Source organism: Rutilus rutilus (genome assembly GCF_951802725.1).
Source record: "Rutilus rutilus genome assembly, chromosome: 19".
NCBI classification, from domain to species: Eukaryota; Metazoa; Chordata; class Actinopteri; order Cypriniformes; family Leuciscidae; genus Rutilus; species Rutilus rutilus.
In genome coordinates this window covers 18,807,971-18,834,297 of record NC_140232.1, presented here as the reverse complement: position 1 = coordinate 18,834,297, position 26,327 = coordinate 18,807,971, and the positions used below count along the sequence as shown (strand labels likewise).

The 26,327-nt window shown below is 36.9% G+C and overlaps 3 protein-coding genes across 3 annotated transcripts in view; all 3 read left to right on the top strand.

Moving 5' to 3' along the window:
• Positions 1-6,844, top strand: part of specc1la (sperm antigen with calponin homology and coiled-coil domains 1-like a) — a 37,723-nt gene extending 30,879 nt beyond the window's left edge. The window contains exons 15-17 of the mRNA XM_084388888.1: positions 3,179-3,295; positions 4,132-4,191; positions 5,596-6,844. Coding sequence (XP_084245014.1) covers positions 3,179-3,295; positions 4,132-4,191; positions 5,596-5,685 — 267 coding nt within the window. The 3' untranslated portion in view covers positions 5,686-6,844. The remainder of the gene's footprint in view (positions 1-3,178; positions 3,296-4,131; positions 4,192-5,595) is intronic.
• A 1,585-nt stretch (positions 6,845-8,429) lies between these two features.
• adora2aa (adenosine A2a receptor a) lies at positions 8,430-21,361 on the top strand. Its single transcript, XM_084390384.1, has 3 exons — positions 8,430-8,663; positions 12,550-13,288; positions 15,807-21,361. The coding sequence occupies exons 2-3, from the start codon at positions 12,954-12,956 to the stop codon at positions 16,801-16,803; spliced, it is 1,332 nt and encodes a 443-aa protein (XP_084246510.1). The 5' UTR covers positions 8,430-8,663; positions 12,550-12,953; the 3' UTR covers positions 16,804-21,361.
• Positions 21,362-21,509: 148 nt separating this feature from the next.
• On the top strand, positions 21,510-25,858 carry c8h22orf15 (chromosome 8 C22orf15 homolog). The gene is made up of 5 exons (XM_084390385.1): positions 21,510-22,674; positions 23,659-23,745; positions 24,031-24,153; positions 24,237-24,308; positions 24,607-25,858. The coding sequence occupies exons 1-5, from the start codon at positions 22,650-22,652 to the stop codon at positions 24,741-24,743; spliced, it is 444 nt and encodes a 147-aa protein (XP_084246511.1). The 5' UTR covers positions 21,510-22,649; the 3' UTR covers positions 24,744-25,858.
• Positions 25,859-26,327: the final 469 nt, after the last annotated feature.

The following is a 26,327-nucleotide window of genomic DNA, read 5'->3' as shown; positions in this document are numbered from 1 at the left end:
GCTATTGACATGAAATTTTCACCAGATGTTGGTAACAACCCAAGTAAGCCATACATACAAAGAAACAAACAAAAATAAGTTGAGAAATTAAGTTATGTGTAGTAATGTGAAATGACACAGGGAAAAAGTATTGAACACATGAAGAAAGAGAGGCGCAAAAAGGCATGGAAAGCCAAGACAACTGCTGAAAACTTACAGTAATTAAAAAGCAATCCAGCCCCCTGTCAGTGGAAATTAATAACAGCTGGTTCAGTCCCAAATGATGGCCTACAAAAAGGTCTCATTGCCAAGGTGTCACACAAGACACATCTCATGATGGGTAAAAGCAAAGAGCTGTCTAAAGACCTTCACAACCTAATTGTTGCAAAACATAATGATGGCATTGGTTATAGGCGCCATTCTAAGCTTCTGAATGGTCCAGTGAGCACTTTTGGGGCCATAATACGGAAGTGGAAAGACAATAATTTCACCATAAATTTGCCTCGACCAGTGCTCCTCTCAAGATTTCTGATAGAGGAGTGAAAAGAATAATCAGAAGAGTTGTCCAAGAGCCAACACCAAGTTGTATGTAATGTAATAATAAAATGCGACTTGTACTTGCAAGTCTTGTACTTGTATGCGACTTGTATCTGTTTTTTTCTCTCTCTTTCAAAAACGCAATTTAATATATGTAGCATCGTTTTTAACCATGCAGCAAACGTTTTAAAGGGGTCATATAATGCCATTTTTGTACAAGTTAATATGATTCTTTAGGGTCTAAATTAAAAGTTAGTAATATACTTCAATAAAAAATTCTCATTAGTATTGTAAGAAAACACTCATTTTACCTGGTCAAAAACAGCTCTGTTTTCAGCACGCCGTTTAAGTGCATGTGTCTTTAAATGATAATGAGCTTTGCTCACCCCGCCCCTCTGTTCTGTGGGCGTTTTGCCACAACAATACACGTGGAGTGTTGCCTTGACAACAGTTGAGGGTATATATTTTGAAGAATGGCAGCGGGAGTCTCTGAGGACACTGTGCAACCGTATCAATTTGAACCGGAGTTGGAAAACAGGACGTTTCTGAATGGTTGGTTAACGTAATGTCACTTTGATCTATCTTTGTATGTACTGGCAGGGTAGAGTAGTGAGATATGAACGCTATGTGTTTACTGATGTATACGTTAGTTCATTGACAGATTGATGTTACAGCTAATGGACATGAAAAACGTTTTTTGTCCGTGATGCATAACGTTATCTATGCAGTGTTAGGTACAGCTGTCAGGGCTGAAGCACTAACATTTTACTTATCTGTTTAAAAAATAACCAGTCTGTGAGACTATGACAGGCATTAGGCACATAAACAACACATACTCAGACAGGAGCTAATACCTTTTTCAATGTTCTCGTTTATAAAGCAGTCTGGTGAAATGATTCGCGCAAACATGAAAGCATTGACGTTGATCGTGGGGAATATTCCCTTCGAAAACAAAACTCAGCCACTGCGTCTTCAGCGGTTCGGATTTAGGAACATCAAAATGACTGCTGTGTTCCTTATTGCACCCAAGAACCACAATCGCTTAGACGCCAGACTGCTCATAGACAGTGCTCCAGCGTATCAACAATGACGCGCGGACTATGATGACAGACAGCTTGCTCACGAGCAAGGGCGGGTCTGTGTTGAAACGCTGCTGTCAATCAACAATCGTGGGTGGGGCGTCGATTTTGTGACGTCACAAAATCGAACGGCTTGATTTGAGAGAGGGGAAAACATATAAGAAGATTTTTAAAAAACCACTGGATGGATTTTTATCATTTTATGATGGTTGTGTACAGGCACTGCCAACACACATTTCAGTACAATCAACGTATAAAAGGGCATGTACCATTATATGACCCCTTTAAAATATTTTGCACAATTACTTTTTAAACCGTTTAACTGATAGTATTAATCGGTCAAAATTCTTACTGTCGGTTAACCAATTAATTATGAGCATCCTTGGAAGTTTAAATCTTTCCAAATCTCAGATGTCATCTTTATCCACAGAATAATAGTCATGTTATGTACCTGTTATATAATTTGTTTCAGATTTCAGTGAAATGCTGTTTCCTACTTAAACAAGGTCTTTCTCTCCCACAAAAGCTTGTGATGTTGTCATAGTCACTGTTTATCAAGATCCTCACCAGGAAGTTCGCTGAATTTCTCTGGCATTTTAAATGGCACTTGACGCAAAACAGGGTCGTCAGCAGCACTTCTGAGAACAAACTCGTTGAATGTGCATCATCTGGACATTTTTGTTTTGAAATAAGTAGCAGCATAAAGCCTTGAATAAATATTTTATTGGTTTGTGAACAGATGGTTTTTTTCTTCACTTTTAAATTTCATCTTCTTCAGTAGTTTCCTACTACACATTACTAAGTTTGAAAAGTCAGCGCTTCATAAACAAATGAAGCTTACTGTTACCTCGCTTGTTTGCACATATTTTAGAGAAGTAGGGTAAACATTTTTATGGTTGGGTTAGTCAATGTTAACCACCAAAACTTTACCCATGTGTGAAACTACTAGCCGTGAACACAGCTGATGAAAGCCCATGATTGTCAAAGTGGAACGGAAGAGGAATGGCATGAAGCTTTTATTTATTAACCATAAGATAATGTAGGAACAAAATAAGCTGTTTTATTCCTTTCAGAACTCCCTATTTATCCCTAGAGAAGGTTGTTCTGAAAAAATAAAGTGCATAAGTAATTCTACATTAAATGTCAGCCACAATAACTAATGTTCCTGATGCATCAGTTGTAGTTCTTACAGTACATGTGTGAATATATGAGCTGGAGGGGATGAAGGCTCTCTGCTCTTCTGCCACACATTAAGGTTAAAAAGTGAACTTCAGGACAGTGTAGAAGATGTTCGTAGAAATGGATCTGAAACATGTTATTTTGCTCTTTCGAGCACAAATGAGGTTGTGGGAGAAGCTATGAACAGGAAATTTGCTTCACACCACAGGAAGATGAGAAGATTTTGCAACGTTTGTGGGGTAATGTTCCATTGAATGTGTTCCACTGAATTTCTTACAGAAACTCTCTCGAATCTGGTTTTAAATGTGCTGCATCTTAAATTTCATAATCTCACGGTTTTAGTTCATGTTAATGCAAAGTCCCAGGGGCTTTTATAAAGTCTGTCGTGTCTGTTTGTTCCACAGAACATCGACATTACCAACTTCAGCAGCAGCTGGAATGATGGACTGGCCTTCTGCGCTGTCCTTCACACATACCTGCCTGCTCATATTCCCTATCAAGAGCTCAACAGTCAAGACAAGGCAAGTGCACTGCTGATTCTGCATCATGACTATGCCTTATAGTCATGATGTCTATAGTATTTGGTAGTGATGTAGTACTCGAGTCCGGTCTCGAGACCGATTTCTGCTTTCTCGGACTCGACTCGGACTTGTTCCTTCAAAGACTCGGTCTCGACTCGGACTCGACCCTTCAAAGACTCGGTCTTGACTCGGACTCGGCATAGGCGGTCTCGTCCCCATCACTAGTCCACTAGAATACATACCACTAGAAATTTTTTATTTGCTCTGCATGTCCTAACTATGATTAAAAAAGTCAGGGTGGGCTTAACATGTTGATGACAGAGCAGCACTGTTGAAGCAGTTTAGAAAAATAGGCAGAAGATGATGCATGTGGTAGGGATTTTTTTAATGATAGTAAAAGCATAGTCCATATTAAGACGTTAAGACTGCTCCTCTAAACAATTCCCAATCTAGCTTAGTCTGTAGGCCTAACTGTTGATTATTAACTGGGGTGATATTAAATCATGAATATGAAAACTGACATGTTTTTATGGTCTTGGTCTCGACTCCTAAAGACTCGGTCTCGACTCGGACTTGCTTCCTCAAAGACTCGGTCTCGACTCGGACTCGACCCTTCAAAGACTCGGTCTTGACTCGGACTCGGCATAGGCGGTCTCGTCCCCATCACTAGTATTTGGAACGATAAAACACACTTAAAAAACAAAAACAAATACCTAACCAAGTAGCATTTATTTAAAGATTTATCAAGGCTATGAGAACAGATCTTTGTTATTTTTTTAGGTTGATCTTGGTTTTATTATTTGTTGTTAATCTCACAACTAGTTATTTGTTTTCAGAGACGAAATTTCACTCTGGCCTTCCAAGCAGCAGAAAGTGTGGGCATCAAGTCCACTCTGGTAAGTAGGTCTTTTGCATTAGCTTTATTACAACAGCTCATTCAGGCCGGCTGATGAAGCAAGCCTGTAGTTTGCACACAAACGGTCATGTTCAGTAGTCTTGAGAGTTTCACTGGACGTGCAGAAAGACCTAATGCTGATCTAAGGCACTCTGTTTATCATCATTTCTGTCCTCCACTCCCATCCTGTAAGCTGACAGCAGGTGAAAAGCTGGAAACACTTAATTATCATCCAGCGCTGTTTACTTATAACACACAATATAGAATTGTTTGCTTATTGTGAACTACTTAAACAATATGTTCAGCATGCACTGAAGCTAAAGCAAGTTCTAGAAATGAATAAAATGTTCAAAATCATGGAGAACTCATACAAATAATGTATTTACTGAACATAGACTACTATTCAAAAGTTTTTGTTAAGTAAAATACTTTTATTCAGGAAGGATTGATCAAAAGTGACAGTAATGGCATTTATAATGTTAAAACATATTTCCAAATAAATGCTAATGAATGCTGTTCTTTTAAACATTCTATTCATCAAAGAATCCATAGTTTTCACAAAAATATTAGGCAGCACATTGTTTTCAAGGTAACACTTTACAATAAGGTTTCACGTGTTAACATTGCTAACCACATTTAGTTAACATGAACTATAAATGAAAAACACTTCTAAAGCATTTAGTAATTTTAGTTATTGTTATGTGCAAAATGTACTAATACATTATTAAAATTTTAAAGTTCCACAGTATATGTTACAATTATTTAATGGACCAGAGCTGACATGATCTAACAATGAACAGTTGTATTTTTATTAACCAACGTTAATAAAGATTAATAAATTCTGGAGCAAATGTATAGCTCACTGTTAGTTAATGTTAGTAAATGTATCATTTATTGTAAAGCGTTACCGGTTTCAACATATATAAAATTAAAATGACTGACTGATTTCTGAAGGATCATGTGACACTGAAGACTGGAGTAATGATGCTGAAAATTCAGCTTTGCCATCACAGAAATAAATTACATGTTAAAATGTATTAAAATAGAAATCCAATATTTTCAAATGTAATAGTAGTTCACAATATTACTGTTTTTACTGTATTTTTAATCAAATAAATGCAGTGTAAATTGTTCATGTGTTCTGCTCTGAAATATTTTGGCTGGAATTTGATAGACTACATTGTTTTTTAATGTATATATACTATTATTATTAGAGGCATTTGTGCACCAGTAATAAGCGTAATAGTTTAAAACATCCCTGGTTATCTCTGCAAATATATATTTTTAAAGTCATGGACTCTTCATGGAGTTTCACTGATTTCTTCCTGCTGAAATGAGGAAATAAGTGGTATAATGTGCCTTTTTTTTCAAATACACTTTAATTATCTCTCGCTTTCTCTTTCAGGACATCGATGACATGGTCCATACCGAAAGACCGGACTGGCAGAGTGTTATGACTTACGTCACCGCTATCTACAAGTATTTTGAGACCTGAGTACATGTCCTTTTACACCCCACCATATCATCCAGGCCTAACCCTAGCACAAAGTCATATTACATCGATCACAAGGACAATTGCATTAGCATTATGCTGATATGGCGTGATTACATTGATTATATGGAACTCGGCCGCTAATGCAGAATCAGTTTGCCTTGGCAATAGTGCTTCAACTCACTGTCGGGAGACCCTAAAACACTACGGACTTCAAATCCAAGTGTGGATGATCCGAGCCTGTGGATTTGAAATCAGTCTCGAGGAACAGCGAGGACCCGCTTGTGACCCCGTGCCTTTTGCCGCCCCGAGTTCTTGCGTCCAGACAGGCATTTGGAGCAAGTTCTTCACCTTAATTCACAACGTGCAACAATTGAACTTGTTTTAAAAGAGCGAGACCTGCGGATTGCTCAAAGCAGTGCCTAATTGAAACGCTTTATTGGAGAAAGCACTTCAGTAGAGGAGAATTGTACACCAATAGGAGTTATTCACTACAGCACACAGTTAGTGGTTTAACGTTTTACAGGATTGTTTTGAAAGCTCATCGTGGGCGCCTTTGTTACGACTGTGACCGATCTTGGCTTGAAACACTACATATTAAATAGGGAGGTCAGCAATAAGCTTATGTAACCTTTTGAGCCATTTCATATGACATTAGTGCTGCTCAACAACAGTATGATACTGTAGAAAACACTACAACAGATTTGCAGCACATGTGCATGTACTGTCCAGTGTATTAGTCTGAAATAGTATACCAAAAATGAAATCTTGTTTGTGATGCAGTTAAGCTAACTTCCTTCAGTACTAATCAAATGGTATGTTCTTTCTCAGGATAAGAAAGTCTTATCGATATTTATCACAACGAATAATCCTATGTGATTCATAATATGTTATGCGCACCAATACCTGCACATTTTATAGTTTGCAAAGCACAAAAATCATCTTACATGCACTAATTGAAGATGTAAATGAAGCTACATTCCAGTGCATTAATATGGATGAATAGAATTGATTTATAGAGATTTTCTGCATGAGTGAGTGAGAAATCCTAATCGTCACATATATCCTGTTTTCCAGCTGTGCTGAATTCAGGCATCGCTCTCTTTTCATGAGTATGAAAGACTTTGATGTTTCCCACCTGTCTGCAAATAACACTTAATACGAGACATTCAAATAAAAACAATAATGATAATGTAGGAATTTTTCATGAGAATTTTCATGAAAAATGTGAGGTATGTGTCTTATTTTCGAAACGCTTTGATTCTTTTAATAGAGTATTTAATTTTTCCATTCCCGAGGAGCATTTTGAATTGTTTGAAATAATACCGTTTCAAATTCCAGTGTGTGTTCAACTAAGCAGTTTATTTTTAGCTCTCAAACATCTGAGAGAAAGACCAATCTGCAGTTATTCTGGTTAGCGTTTAAGGTTAATTCCAAACTATGTTACGTCTTTGGTTTTAACAGTTACTGTACTTCACCTTTGGACCATCATCACATATTCATTTTAAATAAATGACAGATTGACAGATTGTTTGAACCTGACCAAATGTTTTGTTCAGGAGCCTCATATCAGCTTGATTTACAAAAAAAAAAGAAAAAAAAGAGGCATGTTGAGATGGACCTGCATTCAGTATATGTCTGTTTGATGTGCTTCGTCCAGCTTTCATCACATTAATATGAATGTAATACAGCAAAAGGCTTCTCCAGCTGTCGCCTTTTAGATTGTTACTTTATGCCAGTTTATTTTCTGTTCTTGAACTCTTTTGCTGCCCTTTGGGTTTTTTTTTGTTTTTGTTTTTTTAATTATGAGAGCATTAGGTAAATGGTTTCCTTTTTATAAATAAATGTGAAGAGCAATCAATATGCTTTTTCTCCTAAATGAATCAGTTGTGGTGTGTAAATGTTTATGATTTATGTTTTTCATTGCATTTTTGTTCATCTAATTTAGCTTACCATTTAATTCTCAGGAGTTCTTTAGCTCAGCATAGAGAAATCACTTTTCGGCTTTAAAATTTTTCAGAAATAGATTAATTGGTCTTTATGAATCTAGGTGAACAACTTGTATAATATATAGAAATAACAAAAATTAGGTTTTAATTTACTTTCCGGACTGGTCATTCAAGTAACATTGTAATGCGTTGTGGTCGCCCTCCCATTTGACTGGAAGGCTTTTCTTAACTTGGTCTTAAACACATTTAACAGGTCATTTACAAACCGGCAAAAGGTCTGAGGAAAGGAGATGGTGGATGTTTATGAGTTTAGTTTGTGCTCTTTATTGTTGTAAAGGATGGGTGTTGTGCGGCATGATTAGTGCACTTCTAAGATTAGATATGACGTCAGTCATTACATAGGGAAAATTTCATTTTGTCGTGAATGAGACCAATTAATTGCCCTGCTTTCCTGCACAGATCCCTATTGTCTTTCACTGTCACGTGTGAATGAAACTCAGATTGACCTTAATACCGGTCTGGTTTAACTGTGGGACTAAAGTCTCAGAGAAACTGTCTGTTTATAGATTTTTTAAATATATTTACAGAAAGATTTCCATTTAAATTGTTGATAAATCTCAATCAAACCTATTACATTGTCAATACAAAATAGTTGCTAATTTGAATACTGTAGCCTACTTCTGCCTTCTAAATTTCCTTTCAGATAATCTCACAAGAGAAATGGCAGTCGCAGTTCAGTTGTTTCACTGATACTAGATCACAGGAAGGAGCAGTATCAGTATCTAAACATTCGTCCAGACCTCCGGCTCCGGATTGGTCAAGCACAGGCTCTCATTCTTCCTAGTCTGTCACTTCTTAGTGCTGCTGATACGAGGGCGCGCGACTCACAGCTGACGCCTGAACGCGCCGACGGAATCATGAACCACTGAGGACTCTTTTTCGGAGGGTTACCTTTTTTATCTTTTGTTCATGGGGTGTCCTTCTTGTTTTATTTTTCTTATTCAGTCATTCCAGGAGTTATCAACTCTGATGGTAAGTTGAAACCATTTACCTAATAAGAGCCGGCGGAGTTTCGAATGAATCGGATTTGTTGGCATACATTTGAATTAAATAATTCGTACACAGCTTGCCTGCATTTTTTATATTAAAGTGAATTATTCAAGTGAGATTGTTTCTAATAGTTAAAACTCATGCTGTGTCTAGTTCTGCAGGCATTGAAATATTTTCGCTTCAAAACAAATAATACAGGAACAACCCCAACTACAGCTAAGTTAATTCACTGAGAAGAAAACGATTAATATACAACTGAATTGCGTTTGGGCGCAAACTAGCAGTGTAAATGAAACTGCAGTTCATGGCAAGCCATTTTAACATTTATTCCTTAAAATTAACCATTGTGTATTTTGTTGGTAGAAGGCATACTGTTTAAACTAGTGTTTTTATTTTTGTTAGTAGGCTAAGTATTCCTGTAGGAATTAGCATATTTTTCAATTTCACCACTAACTATTCACTGAACTCTTGGTATTTTTCAAAAGCGACTAAATACTTTCAATTAGCCTCTGGCATTCATATACTCATTTGTTTAGTCACTGGTTACTCGTATCTAATCCAAATTCACTAGTAGGTAGGCTACTTATTCTTTAAACACATACCTGTTTTAAACTTTAAGAAACTGGTATAGAAACTATTTTCACTCAGAATATGCTAGTAGCCTACGGTAAATGAACAATTATGGAAACAGCAAGTACAGTAACACTTAATTAAACGTAAAGCAATTCTGAAATAGTATTTTGGTCACACTTTAGATTAGGTATAACTCTCACATTTAACTAACTGTTCATTATGAAATTTGCCTCAGTAAACTCCTAATTACTGCTTATTAATATTTAGTAAGGTAGTTAAGTTTAGATATTGGGTAGGATTATTGGATGTAGAAGATGGTCGTGCAGAACAAGACATTAATATGTGCTTTATAAGTAGGCTACTATTAAACAGCCAATAAACTTGTAATATGCATAATAAGCCGTTAATATTAAGAATTGGACCTTAAACCAAAGTGTTACCAGTATTTTCTTGTACAAAGTGCTCCAGGAATTTTTGTTTTATTTATGGTTTACCACTTCAAAACATTTTTTTTTTTTTCAGTGCATACACTTCTGTTTCTTAGCTCTCACTTCTGTAGCAAAACTGTACAAAAATTAACACCCACTGTGCCTAACACCCAGTGTCTAACATCTAAAGTGTTAACTTTAACAACAACTTTGTGTTGATTCAGCACTCTATGTTGTTATTTTATACACTGTGTGTTTGCTGGTATAGATGCTGAATACTGGTGTCTCATAAATAGGCATTAGTATCTAATAAATAAGCACTAGTAAACCTGGCTGGAATACTGTACTGTAGATGCTAGTAACTTTTGTATAATTTCTAATTGCTACAAAATAAGTAATTAAGAAATAGCCATTTGTATTAGTAATACTTAGAAATGCGTACTATCAACAATTTGAATACATACTAGTAATATGAGTCAGAAGTTAATAGATAAAATCTATAAGATCTTTGAATGACTGGCAAAAGTTTGTTACCAGTAACACTTAGGACTAGAACTACTGTCTATTCTAATGCATGGTTAGAAATGAAAAAAGATACTAGTCACTATTTGATAATTACTGATTTATAAAATAACATAACAAGAGATACCAGTTACTTTATATTAATAAAGTTGTTCTGTACAGTGTATAAGAGTTTTTGTTTTAGATCAGAGTCATAATACACACACACACACACACACACACATACACACACACACACGTGCGTGTGTAAAATTGACTTTTTGTTTCTCCTGATATGCCTTAAGTGGTTTACTTGTGATTTCAGCATGTTAGATGTATTGAAACATCATTTCTATATCTAACTTGACCCAGATTTTTTTTTTTTACTTCATAACAGCAAATAAATCTTCCCGAATGTAAGAATCAAAACCGATTTTCAACTGAGAAATGGAACATTTTATGATCATTTTTCATTTTATGATACTATCAATCAGCTGAGGTAAAAGGAGAGCAAAACAGCTGTAAAACCTTCATTCGCACACAGCTGAAGTACATCTGTTTGTTCTGAGCTGGTCTTGCTGTTTCATCTGAAAAGTTTGAATTGGTTTGCTATCAAACCCTGATATTTTGGATTTGGTTTAGTAAGGAATGAATCAGATTTGAGCCAGATAGAGTTTGTGACTGTGTTCGATGATGGATGGATGTAGACTGATCTTTTCCATCATCCATCCACAAGGGTCCACTGTTGAGTCTGGTGTTGGCACAGGTTGTGGCCCACAATCTGTCTAGTATAGCAGGGGTGCCCAACCCTGCTCCTGCCGATCGACTGTCCTGCACAGTTTATCTCCAACCCTAATCTAACACACCTGAAGCAACTTGAAAATTAAAGGCAGGTGTGTTTGATTAGGGTTGGAGATGAACTGTGCAGGACAGTCGATCGGCAGGAGCAGGGTTGGGCACCCCTGGCTTGAACAATGCCTGCGTCCCAATGTGCATACTATCCATCCTAAAAAGTATGTGACATTAGTAATTGTCAATACTATTTAGGGCAGATAGGGCGGATAGTATGCACATTGGGACGCAGGGAATGCCTTCTTGCTCTTCTTCTTCTTTCAATGTTTTGGAGACCCGTTTCTCTGTTGTCCCATTGTCAGCCCTAAACTCTCACAGATCCATATCAATGGCTGTGAGGCTGGGCGTCAGGATCTTCTTTATTATGTTTATTATATTCTCACCTGTTACTACAATCATTTTCACCTCCCCACTGTCAGTTCTTGTTTATGACAGTCACCTATTCACATTCTATTCATTTTTCTTCTTTTTTTTTTTTTTGTGTCAAATGTCATGAGACTTACCCCCGATTTTACAGACAAGGCTTGCCTAGTCCCAGACTAAAATTAATGTTTGTGTTGTCTTAACTAAAAGCAACTTGCACTGACATATCTTAAAATTTATCAGTGCCATTGTTTTGTCTTAAGATGCACACCAGTAATGTTTTTTATAAAAGCTACTTAAATGTCCTAATTGAACTAAGGCCTAATCCTGGCCATTGTGAAAGCAGGCCATTGTGTTGCAAATATTAGTCCCTGTATATAAGCTTTGAGGTTGTCTATATGCTAGTGTAGTCCTAAAAGTTCACAAAATTGACTTAAAAAAAAAAAAAAACATTTATCTTCCAAAAATAAAAAAACCATTTAGGACCTATAGAATTCCCTCTAGAATGAGATTGTAACGCATATATATATATATAAAGGCTATTTAAAAAATGATTTGAATATATGTTTGTAAAGTATGTTTGAAAAGCGCTGTAAATGTAGCAGAGCAGCTGTTTTCTCATGTTTTTCAGAGGTGAGTAACCTCAGGGAGTGCTTCTGCAGCAGTGTGGGAACACTTCGGGGTAAATAGCTCAGACTCTCAGTTAAGGGCTTCGGAATGACTTCCCATAAACACAAAAACAAAAGGAAAGCTTCTGGCTATCACTACTGGAGTGTCTGGTAAATGTAAAGTCTGAGATAAAGAATATCCACTTCAAGATTTTTTTGTGTTCCCATATGTTTCTTAATCTTGCAGTGTGTTAAAGCTTGCCATTTGTATTTACAAGAAAGGGCTTTGACTCTGGAAAAGCTCAATAGTCTGCTGTTATTAGTCAATCCCGATTAAGTGTCAGTATTTCATTGTTAGGTTTTAGGAAATGGGGTAATCTTATCATGCTGCTGCAACACTCAGTATTATTTTTAAACCCCATATTGTTGTCAGTGCCATTGCCAAAAAAGTCAGTTTTTTACTTTTATCTGTTTTTGTCCAGTCCTCCTCTTCAGAGCCTTGTTTTGCTGTTGATGACATACTTTCATTTTTTCTTTCTCCAGGGAATGCAGTGGAATATTAAATGTTATAGAAAGAAGGGCAAGCAACACATGGAATGAGGACTGGACCATCAAGTCTAACATCATGACATGGAATCATAACGATTTTTTTTTTTTTTTGTTAGTTGTATTTATTTAATGCCAAATCTTTTTTTTGTAAGATCTGAGGTTAAATTCTAATGTGTATTAATACTTTAAAAAATGATTTACAAAGTTTTATGGCACATTTTTAACTAGCGATTCAACAGTCTGGAACGTTTTTACCGACGCAACATTTGATTATTCTTCTAAAAGCATCTCAGTCTTCTGGTAAGGCTGACACTAGGCCTCGTGAGTTGGCTGTTGCCTCGAGCTGCAGCTATGGACATTGAGGCGAGGCATCGTCCTTTCTCCCCAGAGACCTCACCATGCTGAACAATGACTTTGACGTGTTGTACGTGATTCTGGAGCTGCTGATTGCCCTGCTCTCCATCCTGGGCAACGTGTTGGTCTGCTGGGCAGTGGCCCTCAACAGCAACCTCCAGAGCATCACCAACTTCTTTGTTGTTTCGCTGGCCATTGCGGACATCGCAGTGGGTGTGCTGGCCATCCCCTTCTCCATCGTGATCAGCACTGGTTTCTGTGCCAGATTCTATGGTTGTCTGTTCATCGCCTGCTTCGTCCTAGTGCTGACCCAGAGCTCCATATTTAGTCTTCTGGCCATCGCCATTGACCGCTACATTGCCATCAAGATCCCGCTAAGGTGAGTGAAGAATGTTGCTTTCAGGATATTCACGTTTTGGATATTCTTCTTACTTCAGGGAGGTTGTTTTTTTATTCCTATTGTCAGTTGGATCTGTTTATTATTACATTTTGTAGACCATTAATTACATGATGCCACCAATGTTAAATAGTTTTGGCATTCAAAAGGTTTCTACCAGTTATCTACCAACCAGCATGTGTTTTGAATGCAAGAATTTTGAATGTTTTGAATGCAAGAATTATGCCTGTTTTCTAATAATCTTTGTAAAAAGTGTATTGGGTCCAAAGCGACCCGTGGTGTGTAATAATGTTCGTATTTTTTGTGTTTAACAATAATTGAATCTCTGATTACTCAATAAATGCAGTTCACCTAGATTCCTCAATGTGGCAATGTCTGATACACAATGACGTGATGTTTCACTTATAATGCGCACGGGCATAAAACAAAAGAACACATAAGTGTCATCAACAAAACTTGAAATGGCTTAGCGATTTACTGCAGAGCAAGCACTGTACGCAATCAAATAGTAGTGACACTGTCACTTGATGGTGGATCTGGTGAAGAAGCTGTCAGCGACTAAAATATTGGTTTTGAAGATGTTAAAAACAATAAGTCTGAGAATAAGATCGCAAACATGAGCCAGATGCTGAAAGTACTGGGGAAATGAGCTCTGACTATTACAGTGATGATGGTAAAAAGCATCTGCTGAAATTGAACCCTTCCAAAATCCAAAAGGTAACTAAATGTGGTTTATTTAATTTTGCAATTGTAATTAAAGTAACAGGAGAGTTTTATTCTATTGCAACAGTTAGAGATCCATCCGTGTTAGATATACATCCAGGACGCTAAAGACCCGAATATGTAATAATGATTGGCGAAACATTCATGCATTTAAGGGTCAACTAGCTTAACCAGCATTCTTCTTTCTAGTTGTCCAGCATTTTTTGGAACATCAAAGCAACTAGACCAGCTGAAACCTACTGAAAGTGCACACTGGGCTGGGCTTTGCTGGTCTAGCTGAAATGTGACTAAAACCTCTTTAAAACTAGCCTGACCAGGCTGGGAGACTACCTAAGACAAGTAGGCCAACTTAGGCTGGCCTGCTAAGATGGGGTTTTTTTCAGCAGGGAAACCAGTCTGGATCAGTATGGAGATTCATGCTGGATTAAGATGGTCTTTTCAGGAAATGAACACACATGGCCCTGTTCCCATTTGTCGGGGAAATAGTGCCAAATTACTCATTTGAAATAAACTTAGGGTTCCATTATAGCACACATTGTGTTTTTCCAGCAAACATCAGATTCTTGGCTATTTTTAGGTGAATATGATTTAAGAACATGGCATGGTCTGAGAACTCTTGATTTTGAGGCTGTCTTTAAACACAACCTCTCGTAAATCTGATTTACTCTGGAATGTTTTTGCTAATAGTTTGTACAGATTTCCTTTAGAAAGTATCCACTTCTGTTTTTTGTCAGTCAGTCTTTTTTTTCCCCGTAAACTCCTTATACCTCATGATGAGCCGATTAGCACTATTCAGGATGTACAGCTAACGTGCTAAAGGAGATTAAGGAAATTTAGTCTCATTCTGTTTTGGAATGGTCAGTTCTGCTGTTTTCAATGAGATGTGTGATAGACCACGTGCGTGTCCACGTCCTGTCAGCAGGTTTTGGGTCGGGGACAGGGATGGGGATGGGGATGTTTTCTCTGTGTGGCTCACTGAACTTCTACATCTGGAGAATGAGACTAATAGAGGCCAAGGAACTCAGCTGTTCTCCCACACTGGCCCAAAAAAAGACTGAAAATAGATTTCTGTTCCAAACGCTGACATTCTTTCTTCTTAATTGCTCCAATGGGAGAGTTTGCTGGAAATACTGTGAATGGATGCTAGGATCATTAGCACTGTGGTTGCTTCAAGGTTGTTCTAATTCTCAAAAATGTATCTGTGTGTGATATTGCTGTCGATGACAGACAAAAAATCTTCATCTCTACATTCACAAATGTATTCTTTTGTAAAATCTAGAGGAAGAAAGAAAGCAAACAAGGTAACACTGGCTATATTAAAATGACAAATATGGGTAGATGCTGTTTGAATTATTGGAAGTTTCAGACTTAAAGAATTAAAATGCATATGAAGTATAAAATCTTTAAATAACTTCTATAAATTCGCAATTATAAAAGAATAAATTGCAATTCTGAGATATTAAGTCAGAATATAGAAAGTTACATTGTGAGATCTAAAAAAAAAAATCGCAATTATAAGAAATAAAATTGCAATTGTAAGATATAAAGTCAGAACTGAAAAGTCGCAATTGTGAGACACGAGATATTTTTACTCTTGGGAAACTAATAATTACATAATTCCAGCATGATGTAAACAGGGGTGTCTAGGTTTACAGCCATGCTGTCATTTGCTTACTTTTGTTAGTACTTTGGACCTTTTAGATGTGCAGTCCAGACAATCTGGAACAAACATTTATGGCTGGGGAATTTGAAAAACATGATTTTCTCTCTCTTCCAGATACAACAGCCTAGTAACCGGGCAGCGTGCCAAAGGCATCATAGCGATCTGCTGGGTTCTGTCGGTTATCATCGGTCTAACGCCCATGCTTGGCTGGCACAAAGCCCGCTCAGAGAAGCCCATCAACAGCACCGACTGCCCGCCCGGCATGATGCAGTGTTTGTTCGAGGAGGTGGTGGTCATGGACTACATGGTCTACTTCAACTTCTTCGCCTGCGTGCTAGTGCCTTTGCTTCTAATGCTGGCCATTTACCTGCGGATCTTCATGGCTGCGCGCCACCAACTCAGATGCATCGAGTCCAAGGCCATGCCGTGCGAGCTCAAGTCCCGCTCCACCCTGCAGAAAGAGGTCCATGCCGCCAAGTCTCTGGCCATCATCGTCGGCCTGTTTGCTGTGTGCTGGTTGCCGCTGCACATCATCAACTGTTTCACTCTGTTTTGTCCTAATTGTGTCCGGCCACCTGTTCTTATCATGTACCTGGCTATAATCCTTTCGCATGCAAATTCGGTCGTGAACCCTTTCATCTACGCCTACCGCATACGTGAGTTCAGATACACCTTCCGGAAGATAGTACGATATCACATCTTGGGCAGACGGGAGCCTCTTTCTTGCAATGGGAGCACCCGAACCTCAACCCGAACGAGCATGGCAGATTCACTTCGGATTAAAGTCAACGGCCTGGTGCGAGACCTCTACACCGAGCAGAGCAGCACCACCAGCAGCTGTGAAAGTGCCGAACCCGGCCACACGCACAGACCTGTTACCGCGGAAAACTCCACGTTAGACAACCGGCCTATGGAACTCACTAATTCCCACAGACATCCGGCACTGAGGCATCCAGAGTCGCCGCTCACTGGGAATAATGAGGGCGTTGCGTGCAGGAAGCATGCTGTGTTTGACATTACTGATGGGAAGGATCTGTCCTCACCACTTCACATTAAATCAGCCCTGTACCTGCAGACAGCCAACTGTGTTGAACTCACGGAGGTTTCCTGATAAATAATGCTGTCCGAATGATGGATTCAAAGTATTTATTTGCTGCTCCGAAAGAAAGACAAAGTATATTTTTGCTTCTTTAAAGTCTTGACATTGATGTGATCTGGAGCAGCTCAGAACTGAGTGTGTACAGTTTGATATTGAAATGATTTTAATGAAAATTTGAAGAAAAAAAAGATTAAAGAGCAAGGCATGGCTGACTGAAATGGGCATCCGTAATGAATATCAATTCTTTATATCAGATGTAATTTTCAAACTTAAGAATGTAAAACATTAAGAATGTCTGTTTTCCAGCTACAGGATGTTGAATTGGAATTTCTTTAGTACAGCATAAATAAATAATTGAAAAAATATATATAAGTGATGATTTATATTTATTCCCAGCAAGGTAGAATAGTAAAACTGATTAGAGATATACCTCAAAACAATGCCATACAGTCTCACAAAATCTCCATCATATTGCTTGCATATAATGTTACAAAATAAACATTTCAATCTGTTGATAGTATATTGATGCTTGGCATTTTGAAAAGTTTGGGTTAAATGTTCTCCCACCATATATATTATTTATTTGCTGTTCCAAAATAACGATGAAATTATGAATGGGCTAAATATGAAAGACAAAGTATATTTTTGCTTCTTTAAAGACTTGACATTGATGTGGACCCAGTAGCAGCTCAGAACTGAGTGTGTACAGTTTGACATAGTAATGATTTTAATGAAAATGTGTAAAAAAAAATTATATATATATATATATATATATATATATGGCGGAAGTCTGTGGTGGAACAACATTTAACCCAAACTTTTCAATCATTAAATTTAATACATTCATTTTTACTTTGTGGATGGATATGAATTGGATTTGATGGATTTAAATTACAATTTGACATCCTGTTTGCTTCCTCAAATCAAATTCAGGATTTTAAAAGGCATTCTCAGTTAGATCTCAATGGTTCACACCCCCGAGACAGGGAGAACGCGCTTTGTTTTCTTGTGACGGCTGACAGCTGAACCCAGCAGACATGAACACGACCTCGGCATCTGCACTGCAACACAAACATGAACCCAACAGTTCTACATGCACAAATGCCCACAGGCCATTGATGTTGTTGATTTGTAACTGGGAAAGCATGTTGCAACTCTTGCTGTGTTGTTTGGCTATGTGTTTTGTAGGCTTTGTGAAAGCTTTTAAGTATTGCTCTTTGACTGTGGTTTTCAATGAGACACTTTCCACATATACATTTTTGGAGTCTTGTTATTTTTGTTTATAAATCATCAGGGGCACAAATCCAATGCTTTTTATTGAGAACTATTAGATAGATTACATCTAACATAAATTTGAAGATAGTCTATCCTTTCACCTTATAGACATGCATTCTCCATGCTATCCTGTCGAGCACGGCTTCTTTCAACTGTTTAATGTTCATATTGGTATCCATTTTAATGGTGTCGAGCCAGCGAGTTCTTTGTCGTGCCCTTCTTCTGATTCCACTGACCATTCCACACATTACTGACTTTAGCGAGTTTGCTCGCATAACATGGCCAAAATAACTGTTGTAGTCTAGTGATTTCATAGTGACGTCCCTGATTTTATGCGATCCAATACTTCTTTATTTGTTTTCTATCCAAGGTATTCGTAACAGTTTCCACCAGCACCACATTTCGAATGCATCGAATTTCCTTCTGGCGGCCTCACTTACTGTCCAACCCTCACGCCCATACAACGTCTTGGGAAAGATGATGGTTCTGACTAATCCGCTTTTGGTAGAGTGAGTGATATCTTATTCATACCAACCGTTGCAGTGTGGCCCAGTGCGACCCTGAGCTTGATTTCAGGGGTGGATTTTCCATCTTGGTCAATTTTTGACTGATTCAATTTCTTGGTCAATGATCTTCTCCACTAGCTGCTGTCGTCGTGATCTTTGCTTTTTTATGTTAAGGTGCGATTAGTGTGTCGATTTTCAAAATTAAATGTATCAGGTCCTCTTCCCTTTCAGTCAGCAAGGTTGAATCGTCCACATATCTCAAATTGTTGATGGTTCCCCCGATCCTCACTTCAGTATTCTACGAGTCCAGGTCTAAATTTCACACAACCACCTCAGCGTAGAGGTTGAAAAGAAATGGGGACAAAATACAGCCCTGTCTCACTCACGCCCCTGCTGATCCTGATCTTATCTGTATCATCATAGAGTGCTCAAAAAGATTTTTGCTGCCTTATTTTGTTCCTGTTTGTGGAAAGCTCCATAAAGGGAAAAAAAAAAAAAAGTATCAGATTTGTTATCGTCATTCTGTTGCAACAAGATATTGTACTGCCCTGGCAATGTTCATGAAACATGTGATTTCACATCAACCCATTGCTTGTGATTTTGTGCTAATTCTTGCTGCATCCGGTCATGCAGTCTTAGGCCACAGAAACGGCAATGTGGACACATTTGATTTTCCTCTACCATAAATGACAATTACTGAGTTGCAAATGGAGGGCGAGCAAAAACATATGCAAAAAGTGCGATATTTTCCTGTAGCTCAAACAGTAGAGCCTTGGCGCTTGCAACGCTGAGGTCATGTGTTCAATTCCCAGGGAAAGCAAGAATTGTTAAGAATGTGAATGTGTGAACCTTGAAATGCAATGTAAGTCGCTTTGGATAAAAGCATCTGCCAAATGCATAAATGTAAATGTAGTGCTCTTGATATTGCTTAAGTATGTAAACGGTACATTCAATTAAGTTTAAAAAGTTATTACATTAACTTTTTAAACTTAATTGAATGTACCGTTTACATACTTAAGCAATAAGTATGCAGTTAGTAGGCCTAAACGATTTGGCCAAATGTGTGATATAGCTTTAAGAGCAAGCTGTGAAATGAATTGCGAATTTCCTTCCAAAGACATGAAGTGCTCATCCCAGGAGATTCCTCCTCTTGGACTGTAGTGCTGGATCACCCGCTGAAGGCTTATATGAATCCTAACATTGTATTTTTCCCAGCCTATTTCCCAATCCCAAAAGATTCCAGGTTAAAAGGCTGCAATAGTTTATCTCAAGAGATTTCTATATCTAATTTTCTGAATTGAGCTCAACATATGACATGTAGATATCACATAGGCTATGTATAGATTATTTGTTTTATAGATTATAGGTTTTAAAAATGAAATCAATGGTAGCTTTACTTTAAGCACATCTGATTCGAATGGAATCGTTTCATATCAAATGGTTCATCTGGCGCTACTGACAGATTTTACACAAAAACAGGCTACAGTAGGCCTAATCCATCTCGAGTTATTGCAAACAAAGGCTCATTGTGTGCTGACACAAAGGGATGTTAATGCGTCTGAAAATGCAGAAGGCTATTCACACCCTTCCTCCTAATTAACTCCAATATGACTCCTGGGCTCGACTCCATGTCTGTCAGCTGAGCTTTTGGATCTTCAACAATAGCAATTTGTTCCTCAAACATACAGTATTCGTGATGCAGTAACTATTTATGTCTGCTCTATATGCCTCTATTGGCATACTGTGGGAGCACCGTGAGTGAGTAGGATATGTGTAGATGTAGTAGGCCTATAACCTTTGGCATACATTTAGCTTTTATTGAGCTAAGCAAACAGGCTTGATTGGTCTCATCTTTGACCTAAAGCTCGTAGAGGGCCTCATATCACATTTAAAGTTGTGGAAAATAACTGGTGATGAAGCTAATAATGTTTACACACTGATAAAAAAATGTTTTTCTTCCTGAAAAGCAGTGTTAGGTATAACTGGAATCTGGGCTTATGACTTAAGCTTGTGTTGTCATGGGGAAGTTGCTGTTTGTGTCTCAACGGCTGTTATTCTGGCCAGAGTTGTGTATTAGCAATCTTCCAAGGGGGAAACAAATATTTTCATTTTAAAAGTATGATTGAAAAGGAAAAAAAAGTCATGTAAACTAATAAAACTGGAATGGGATTTTTTTATAATGTAACCTACAACCGTTCAAAAGTTTGGGGTTGTAACTCTCGCCAAATTGCAACCTAAGCTATTTTTTGTTAATCTACCCGAGTCAAACATTTGTGTAAAAGCATAATTAGAATGGAAACGCCACTTTTAAGATTGACCGTATTTTCTAATGCAACGTGACATGATGTTGTCATGTCACGTTGCATTCGGAGATCGACTACTTTTGACTGACAAATTCCAGCCAATGAAAACGGTAACTGACAAAGTGAGTCGTACAAAACCTTTATTTTTAGTAAACTTTGTGTACACAAACGATGTTGTCAATGCTCAAGTTCATGTGTAGAGCCCCTGGTGATACTTCAAGCACAGTTTCATGTTATGTCGAGCCTCCTTAGTGTTTTAAAAATAGCGATTTTTATGCTATCATTGTAGTGCCCCAAGCACTCCCATTCAAAAGGCATTTTGACTTCACTGAAAACGAAAATACGGTCAATCTTAAAAGTGGCGTTTCCATTCTATTTATGCTTTTACACGAATGTTTGACTCGGGTAGATTAACAAAAATAGCCTAGGTTGCAATTTGGCGAGAGCTGGCCTTTAAGATTTTTAAAAGGTTTTAAAAAAAAGTCACTCATCCTCGTTGTGGCTGAATTTATTTGAACAAATATACAGCAAAAACCATAATATTGTTAAATATTATTACAATTTAAAATAACCGTTTTTTTATATAGGCCTATATATATATTTTAAATGTGATGCAAAGCTGAATTGTTCAGCATCATTACCCCAGTCTTCAGTGTCACATGATCCTTCAGAAATAATTCTAAAATGCTGAATTGGAGCTCAAGAAACGTATATTTCTTATTATTATCAGTGTTGAAAACAGTTTAATATTTTTATGGAAACTTAATATTTTTGTGGAAACCGTGTTAGCCTACATTTTTCAGGATCCATTGATGAACTGTTCAAAAGAACAGCACTTAATTGAAACAGAAATCTTCTGTATAATCATAAATGTCTTTTTTGTGAAGGCATGTATCTATACAGAAATTGACTTTCAAAAAAAAATCAACTTACCATGAAAATTAGAGCTTCAACTCACAGTTACTTATTTGCTCTCTTTTAATAATGCCACTCATAAAAACAGATCAAATCATTTGATTTGATAAAAACAGAACTGGACTTTTTTTTTTTTTTTTTTTTTTAGCAGAGATAATTGAGAGCATGAGTAAAACAATCAGATTGTTTTTATGGATCATCTCACATCCAGCAGTAGAAGTTGCACTCAAGGTTCATGCAGTTAGAGTACAGGGACAAAATTGCATCAGACATTTAAATTAATGAAGTTTGCTAACCTATTGGTCCTTCAAGACTAATTTCTTATGGCATAACTTTTTCTCAAGCCAATACCGAAATAGCTGCTGTTCTCTTACTGTTATGCTTAAAGTCATGGGAAAAAGGCTATAGATCTGCTGCATGTCCTGGAATAGTACTTCAAAGTATCAAAGAACCTGTCTGTCTGTGTACTAACTCCATGGAGACTAATCAGACTGGTCTGCTTCATAAAAAGAACCCTTTCTCTCTTCTCCTTTCAAGGGGGTGAGAGAGAGATTGAGAGGCAGAAAAAGAGAGTGAATAATGTAGCCCGTGTAATATAGTGTTGTTTATGAAATGCAGATTCTAGGCCAGGAGGGGAGTTCATCCATAGTTCAGTGGTGGCACAGCAGGATAAAGTTCTGATTACATTGAGTCTAGTCTGCCAATTATATTCAGTACTTCAGAACTTTTCAACATTCCTCATAAACCAGGGCTTTGTCTCTAGGTATGGCTGTAGTCAACAACATTTAACTGCCTTTTATTTTCCTACTGTGTGAACAGACTCGTTCATTACCGCAGGCTGCTGAGAGAGTAGACCGAGATGTTCATTACCGTGATATTTGGTGGTAAGTGCAGATTGCAGCGTTTATATATTACATTAATCTGGTCTGTTTTTTATGTTTTTGAAAGAAGTCTCATGTCTGCATTTATTTATTCAATAATACAGGAAAACAGTAATATGAAATAGTATTGCCGTTTAAAATAACTGTTTTCTATTTTAATATATTTTTAAAAATGTAATTTATTCCTGTGATGGCAAAGCTGAATTTTCTTCAGTGTCACATGATCCTTCAGAAATCATTCTAATATGCCGATTTCTTCTTATTATCAATGTTGAAAACTGTTGTGCTGCATAATATTTTGGAAAACGTTATATTTTTCTTTACAGGTTCTTTAATCAATAGAAAGTTCAAAAAAATAGAAATCCCTTGTAACATTACAAATGTCAATTTAATGCTGAATGAAGGAATTCATTCCTTAAAAAACAACTTTTGAATTGTGTGTGTTCGTTTATGTATATATATATATATGTATGTGTGTGTATGTATGTATATATATATATATATATATATATATATATATATATGTATGTATGTATGTATGTGTGTGTGTGTGTGTGTGTGTGTGTGTGTGTGTGTGTATATATATATATAAAGATTAATTAAACCAGTTGCGCAAAATTACATTGACATTATACCAGGTTATACTTCAGAGATTTAATTTAACTAAAGTGCCTGATGGTGGGGTAAGTTAAAATGCTGGCTCAATTTACCCCACATCATTTAGCTAACTTTGCCCTGTTGCTTCCATTTTGGACAAACCTATAGCTAGCTTACCAATTCAGGTTAATATTTAACTAAATAATTTGCATGATTTTATACATTGCTAAATCACCAATTGTAACATTACAAATGTCAATTTAATGCTGAATGAAGGAATTCATTCCTTAAAAAACAACAACTTTTGAATTGTGTGTGTGTTTGTGTGTATATATATTATACAAAGTTCCTTTTGTTTTTGTGTTTTCAATGTTTTCATGTTTCTTACAGAGGGAAAAGAAGAGATACTGAACCTAAATTGCAAGATTATAAACTTCATCCACTGTATTAAAGAAAAATGCAATCTGGATCCCCAAGGTAAATCAAAGTTTGCTTCAGCTCAGGTCAAACATGGGTTGACAGGGAAGATGAATTCAGTTACCTAAAAGTTTAGTGCAAGAATCATTTCAAAGCTTTGGATTCTTACGTGTTTTGAAGTACATAATACAAGTTGTGTTTGCCTGTGTAAAACCCACTAGTTTGGGGTTTGTTTTAACTCCAAGCAACACTAAAAATCAGAAACTCGCTCACAAACTGTTAATTTGAAGTTAAACAGACTCATTAGTGTAGGTAGGAGATCTAAAAAAGAAGTGTTCACTGTAGAGACTGTGGACTTGATGGACAGGACGGGAGAGCTGGTGAACTTGGCAGAGAGAGCACAGAGCACAGACCTCGTCTGCAGTTTGCTGAAGGAGAGAGAGAGCTATATTCCATTACGCGTGTCACGTGAGTTTCCACTTATCCACTTCAACAACAGATACCACAACAACTGGGAGGAAAATCAGTAAAAACAATGTTTTCTTGTGCAGGAGGTGAAGGCAGTGAAGGTCCTAAGTATTCTGCAGTGTATGACTTTGGCACAAGTTACCCTGAGCTAGCAGGCAATGCTTCTATATTTCTCTCATTCAATTTAGTACAACAGTTTACAGAGAAATTAGTATCAAGAAAAACAGCGATTGCTTCCTTTTTCCTTCGTTTTGATATTTAAACTGATTTTGTGACAAATCCAATTCATTGGCATGTTTACTAATCACAGCAGTTTTCACAATGTGTAGAAATATTTCTTTTGGTGATCACTATTTACATTGCACATTTTTGTTAGGGATATTAGAATAAATGTCTTTATGTTGTAGTTGCTGGCTCATTGTTTAATGTAAACTTTCTTTCTGCTAAATTTAGAGATTCTGAGAAAACTATCAAATCCTTCAAAGGAGAAGGATAGAAAGGGTGGAGCATCTAAAAGGGGAGGAGTCAGTCAAAACCGCATCAAAGCTGCTATCAACTTTAAGAAAGCCATCACAACACCTCGGAGCTGAAAACACTCTGGCTGTGTGTTTAACACTGTTGTCAAAATTGTATTAATAGTATTCATTGTGTTACTCCTCTGTTATATCATATAAAGAATAAATATTGTTTGAGTATATTCATAACCGTTTATTTAGTATTCAATCGTATATTTAACAGGTTATTCAACCGGTATGATCGGTATATTCAACACCGTTTTTAAAGAAATGATTACTTTTATAAAAAAAAAAAAAAGGATGCGTTAAATTGATAAAAACGTGACATTAGAGACATTTATAACGTTAGAAACATTTTCTATTTCAAATAAATGCTGTTCTTTTGAACTTTCTATTCATCCAAAAAAAAAATCTCTGTTTCAACAAAAGTATTAAGCAATGTTTTCAACATTGATAATAGACAATACAAATGTTTCTTAAGCAACAAATCAGCATTTTAGAATGATTTTAGTGACACACTGAAGACTGAATTAAAGTCCAAGTGTGGGTATTTGCTAGGGCTGTAACAATTCAAACGGTTTTAAATTCACGGTTTGGTTTTATCACGGTTTTAGGGTCATGGTTTATAAGGTTTCGATATTTGCTATATTCAGGGAAAAAATTATAAAATAAATAAAATAGAGCAAATATAAATAAAATAAACAGTGCTTTTCATGTTTTTCAGGCATCTATCAGTAGTTTAAATATAATAAAGTAATCAAATGTAAAACAACAATTCATATAATCAGACAGCAGGAATTTTAGGCTGCTGTCACTTTAAAACAATGCACAGATCCAGTACACTGCTGATACAAATGCGTTGTCTTTCTCGACTGTTTACGTTCACTTAAGACATAACCTACTATGTTTGCTAGGATATCCGCCAAGGCGGGCATGTTGACATCATTTTTGTGTGAATTTGTCCGTTCAAGCGCAAGATTTGAAAGAGAACTCGATATTTGCGCGCTGTCTGCGTGCTTCGGTGTGCAAGCTTCACACACAAATCTTCTCACAGCGCACGCGAGTTCCCTTTCGCGTCTTCTTGTGCCTAAATGTTTAAATTGGCAAGGCTTAAATTAGTTTAGTTTAGCAAGTGCGTGCCGAACAGTGGGTGGAGAACAGTGCGGTTAGATTTTTTTTTACCGAGAACCGTTACCCCCCCTAGTATTTGCAGGTCATAGTAATGGGCATGCTGAAAGGTCTTTACAATTGGTTGCGAAAGCTGCCTGTTAGGGTGTTGTACACTGTAAAAAATTTGCTGTAGTTATGCAGCTGTTTGCCAGTAACTTACTGTAGATTTAAATTTATGTTATTTACTGGCAACAGTTTGTTCAAAGTTAAATGAACATTAAACATTAACAAGTCTTTGTCTTTACAGAATAAAATGATAAAATAACAATCTAATGCAAAGCATTCTGGGAACCAGAAATCTTCATCAACCTTTTTCTGTTTTTTTCCTTCAGATTTTGGTTCCCAGAATGCTTTCAATGAGGCTGTTATTTTAGTTTTATTCTGTAAAGATAAAGACTTGTTAATTTTTAATGTTCATTTAATTTTGAACAAATTGTTGCCAGTAAATAACATCAATTTAAATCTACAGTAAGTTACTGGCAAGTAGCT